At 56.1% G+C, this 5,306-nt stretch overlaps 1 protein-coding gene across 1 annotated transcript; it reads right to left on the reverse strand.

The window, feature by feature from the left end:
* Positions 1-738: 738 nt before the first annotated feature.
* LOC124706042 (arogenate dehydratase 3, chloroplastic-like) lies at positions 739-2,537 on the reverse strand. The gene has a single exon (XM_047237709.1). It carries the CDS (start codon positions 2,451-2,453, stop codon positions 1,212-1,214), a length of 1,242 nt encoding a protein of 413 aa, XP_047093665.1. The 5' UTR covers positions 2,454-2,537; the 3' UTR covers positions 739-1,211.
* Between the last annotated feature and the right edge of the window lie 2,769 nt (positions 2,538-5,306).

The following is a 5,306-nucleotide window of genomic DNA, read 5'->3' on the forward strand; positions in this document are numbered from 1 at the left end:
CGAGGAACCAAATACGCCCTAAAATTTCACACTCTGGCTCTCTAAACAGAGCAATAGGTCAAGACAAGGTTAGACCAGATCAAATCATGTTTGCCCAAAAGTGAAAAAAAGGATCAGCAAAGCATTTCATGAAGATTCACTTTATAAATAAATCCACATTCTTCAGAACTGATACATGATGGTGAGTGAACCCCTTACTTCTTTTTTGCGAAAGAACTCTCTTACAAAGCAACTAAAAGAAAAAGCAAAGCCACTAACTCCAAGTCGAGCAAGAAAGCCAGAGAGCCCACACCTATCACTAGGTAAACTAGACTACTACGCAATGATCAAATCGCGCCTCCGGGAAAAACCATCGAACAACGTTGCATCAAACACATCAAGCCATTGTTGGAGTCTTGGAGAGGGTCACCTGCCCCCTTGCTCCGGGCCCGGAGCACCGATCCTCCGAGTGGAAAGCAATGAACGAGAATAATGATAATGAGATCGTCTATAAAAGATAGGATACCAACGAGGTCATCCCATGCTAGAGCCGAAGAAGCTTCACCTCGAAGCTCTAACCAAAGATACCTAAGATTTACAACGATGTCCCCGGAATGGTAACGGCGAATTCCGCTGCCACCACTAAGTCTGAAGAATCGGACTAGGGTTTCACTTGTAACCCTTACACGGAGAGGGGACACACAACCTCAACCTTCAATGAGACTACTGAGAGGAGATCCACAGTACCATCACACCCGGTTAAGAGAACAGCATCGATCTTGGATGTATATCAACTTCATAAGGCCAAGATTTAGCACAAGACCGCACTGTAATGTTACAAGCAAGTGTGAAACAAAACACCACCATATCTAACCACAACAAAATTACAGCAATCATGTCCTGATAATACCATCTTACACATCCTCTAATTACTACTAGTAGGCATTAGCAGCAGATCTAACCACAACAAAATTACAGCAATCGTGTCCTGATAATACCATCTTACACATCTTACCAGTAGGCAGGACCGCAGGAGTAGCAGCAATCTTACACCTATGCACATAGCTAAATTAGCGACCGGAAGTTTATTATTGCATCTGTACAAGAATTAAGTAGCAGCAGCTGAAGATGCTGGAGGCTAAGAATGGATGGATATTTCCAAGTCCAATTCTGGTCCAATTGTGTCGAACTAGCTAATTCGATCACTTGAACTGTATCAATTGTTGTCCTCTTCATTGCAGATCGTAGACGTTGGTGTCGGCGGCGTAGCAGCCGAGGATTCGGACGAAGACGGCGAACTTCTCGATCTCCTTGATGGCGTCGCGGACGAGCGGGTCGTCGGCGGCGCCCTCGCAGTCGACGTAGAGGACGTGCGGGAAGGAGCGCAGCGTCGGGGCCCCGCGGGCGCCCGTGTCGAGGATCATGACCGGCGGACGCAGCTCGCCGGCGCCGCCGGCGCCTTCGTTGTTGATGATCTCGAGCTTGGACATGTTGATGCCGCGGGAGGAGAAGGCGGAGAGGACCTTGAGCACGACGGCCATGGATCCGCCGCGGTGCGCGACGACCATGCTGGTCTTGGCGTCGGCATCGGCGGGGAGCTCGACGGGGGAGGGCGGCCTGGAGAGCAGCAGGAAGCGGGTGACGTTCCAGGACTCGTCCTGGAGGCCGTGCGCGAGGACGTCGAGGCCGTAGAGGTCTGCGGCGCGCGGGCTGGCGATGGCGGCGGTGTCGAGCATCATGTTGGAGCGCAGCATCTCGACGGCGCCCGCGGTGTCCTCGACGGGCTGGCGGTCGACGCCGAGGCGCTCGAGGGCGCGGCCGCAGTGCGCGAGCGCCATGGGGTGGCTGATGACCCGGCGCACCTCGGCGGCGCGCACCCCGGGCATGGCGAGGAGGCAGTAGTGCACGAAGAGGTTGATCTCCTGCGCGACGACCAGGTCGTGGCGCAGGAGCAGGTCGTAGTTGCGCAGCGCGGTGCCCTCCATGGTTGACTCCACGGGGAGGATGGCGCGGTCGACGACGCCCCGGTCCACGGCCGCCAGCGCGTCCGCGAAGGCGCGGCAGGGCACGGTCTCGCACCCCGGGAGCGCCGTCTTGGCCGCGAACTCGCTGTAGGCCCCCGGCGCGCCCTGGTAGGCCACGCGGAGCCCGGTCCCGTCCTGGCCCCCGGGGCCCGTGCTCACCGAGAGGTGGATCCGGTCATGGCCGCCGTTCACGTGGTGCGTCTTCCCGTTGAGGACGCCGGGTGGTACCTTCTTGCCGTGGCCGTTGACGGCGCCCGATTTCTTACCGTCGCCGCCGTTGATCTGTACCTTGCCGTTGGGGGATTTGCTGGCCTTCCCGTTGACGTGCGGGGCGCCGTTGACCCTGGCCGCCGGGACGAAGGACGGCGAGCGCGATGAGGAGTGCCTGCCGCGGTGGGCCTTGGGGAGGAGCAGGTGCTTGGAGAGGTGGAGGGAGGAGGTGTAGGCCATAGATTGCTGGGCGGCCGGGCGAGGAGAGGTGAGGTGAGGTCGCTGGTGGTTGGAGTTGGAGCTAACAAGCGTTGGGAGGGGGAGGTTCTCTACACTTTATACACACATAGACGGCAGCTCCTGGTTTCTTGGTTGGTTTTGCAGCTGATTAGAGCATCTCCAGTCGCGGATTGAGCGTTTGAGAGACGTATTTTGTTCATGCCGCGTTTGAGGGACATCGCTCTCCAGTCGCGTCCCCCAAATGCCTCCCCCAATCAGAAATTCAAATTGTTGCATTCAAAATAGATCGTTCCCGCCGAATCGTCGCGATCAGAGTAGCGGCGATCAAAGTACTGGTCGCGCAATCATATTACAGACCGGTGGTGCATGCTAATTAGAAGAAGGGATTGGGCGACGGCGACGTATCCTGAGTCGACGCAGGCCCGTCGATCACGATGACCTCGTCGCGATCTGCCCGGTGTTGTGCATGCTCTGTCCGCGCTCCGTCGCCGACGCATAGGCCAACGCAGGTGTAGCGATAGAAGACGCGTCGGCCGGCTCTTGCTCCGCGGTTGCTTGCTGCCGCACAGGCCGCCGCGTCGGCCGCCGCCATTTTGGCTTCGATGTCTTCGAGGATCTGGCCTTTGAAGAATTTGTGTGCCGCCCGCGTCCGGGGAGACATTCCCTCTGTCGACGCTCTCAGCAGGGACATGTCGTCCCTGCGTTTCTTGAGCTCCAACTTCTCCTCTTGCCTCTTGAGCAGCTCCGCCCACCTTTCTTCGGCCTTTTTGTCGCGGGAGAGAAAGGTCGAGGAGACGTCGGCGAGGCATTCCGTGATCGATGCCTGCGTCTTCTCACACGACGCGGCCTCGGCCAAGGCGGCCTTGGCAGCCTTGTTGCCAGTAGGACGCCTGCGCCGACGTTGCCGGCGGCGCGTCCGGATCAATGGCGTCCTTCCCCTTGGATAGCGACAGGCGCGTCAACCGCCATTTCTCGTTCCCTTTGAGCTTGCTATAGCAATGCATCAGCGTGAACGACTTATGCCCATCCGAGTTCCTCCGGTAAACCTCCATGGCCCTATCAAACTAACCAAAGGAAGCGGAATCATTTCATCGAACACAATGTAGGCGCTACGGATTATGGAAGAAAGAGTCGTACCGGTTGGGAGACGTCGGCGCCGGCTCGTCGGCTCACGGTCACTAAGTCCTGATGGTATCCATGGAAGGAGTTCACCGACGTCTGGATGATGGCCCATCGCGTCGACATTGCCTTTTGGCTCCTTTTCATTATCACTTTGTTGTAGTCACTCTTGATAAGCTTGCGCTCATCGAACTCGGCCTTGATCCTCGCCCAATACTTCCCGTATTTTTGGTTGGCGGAGATGATGGAGCCTCGTGTGCCCGACGCCTTCTTCTTCTTTTTCTTCTTCGTCCTCACGCCGTCCGCGTCTACCTCCACGAGATCATCGTCACCGGCACCCTCCTCATCCTCTTCCTCGCCGCCCTCGCCGCCCTCTTCGTCCTCTTCGTCGTCCTCCACCTCCTCCTCTTCATCGTCCTCCTCGTCCTCACCCCCGCCCTCTTCCTCAGCACCCTCAGCACCGGTGCCGTCGAATTCGAGCGGCCCCTGCGGCCAGTGAAAGGGTCGCCGTCCGGACCGGGTCCTGGCTCGCGCTGCTCGTACGCCGGTGAGTAGAGGTTGTTGGGGTTGAAGCCGCCATGCGGCAGCGCATCCTGGTAGTGGGGCGACAAGTTAGGCGTCACGCACCCGGGAGTGCCGGAGGGGCCGTCATTGTAGAAGGCGGATGGCGACGGAGAGAACACTCCCGAAACGTACACCGACACGTTCGTATTCCATGGGCTCGCGTTGGTGGCGGCGAGACACCCGTGAAAGGATCGTATGCCGCACCTAGAGGGGGGGGGGTGAATAGGTGCTAACCAATTTTTAGTTCTTTTTCAATTTAAGCTTGACACAATGGTAAATTCTCTAGATATGCAACTAAGTGAATTTACCTATATGACAAGGTAACCAACCTAGCAAGATATAGCTACGCAATATATATAGGAGATGGAATAGGATAGAGGTAACCGAGAGTGGAGCACGCGGAGACACGGAGATGATTCACGTAGTTCCCTTCCTTTGCAAGAAGGTACGTCTACGTTTGGAGGAGTGTGGTTGCTATGAAAGCCAAACCAACGGCCACGAAGGCTTCACTCGGATCTCCTATGGGCAACGCCACGAAGGCCTAGCCCACTTCCACTAAGGGATTTCCTCGAGGCGGAAACCGGGCCTTTACAAGGTTCTTGGGGCACACATCCACAACCGAATTGGAGGCTCCCAAATCGTAACAATACAACAATCAACAACAACAACACATCAACAACAATCAACTAGGGAACCAAAAGGAACACTAGTAAGAGGGCCCTCAAACAAATGAGGGGGAAATGTAAATCGCTTCGGTGAGGATGTAGATCGGTGTCTTCTCCTTCGAATCTCCAAAGATCAAGAGCTTTGGTTGGGGGAGGAAGGAGATCTTGCAAATCTTGTGTTCTTGAGGTGGCTCTAATGGTGGTGAAGACTTGGCAGATTTTGTGCAATGATTGAGCAAGGAGCAAGGTAGAAGAAGGGGGGTATAAATACCCCTCTCCAAAATCCAGCCGTTGTGGCTTCCGGGGGGCCGGTTATAATCCGGCCTAAGTAAGGGCCGGATAATCCGGCCCCCCGGAAAATCCGGCCTCAGGGACAAAACCAGGTAAATATCCGGCCAAATGTCGGCCCTCGTTACGAGTCGCTTTTCTTCGGTCCTTAGCCGATTTCGAGGGGGCCGGATATTTTGGAAATATCCGGCCCGGATAATCCGGCCCTGGGACAAAT

Source organism: Lolium rigidum, chromosome 4 (genome assembly GCF_022539505.1).
Source record: "Lolium rigidum isolate FL_2022 chromosome 4, APGP_CSIRO_Lrig_0.1, whole genome shotgun sequence".
NCBI classification, from domain to species: Eukaryota; Viridiplantae; Streptophyta; class Magnoliopsida; order Poales; family Poaceae; genus Lolium; species Lolium rigidum.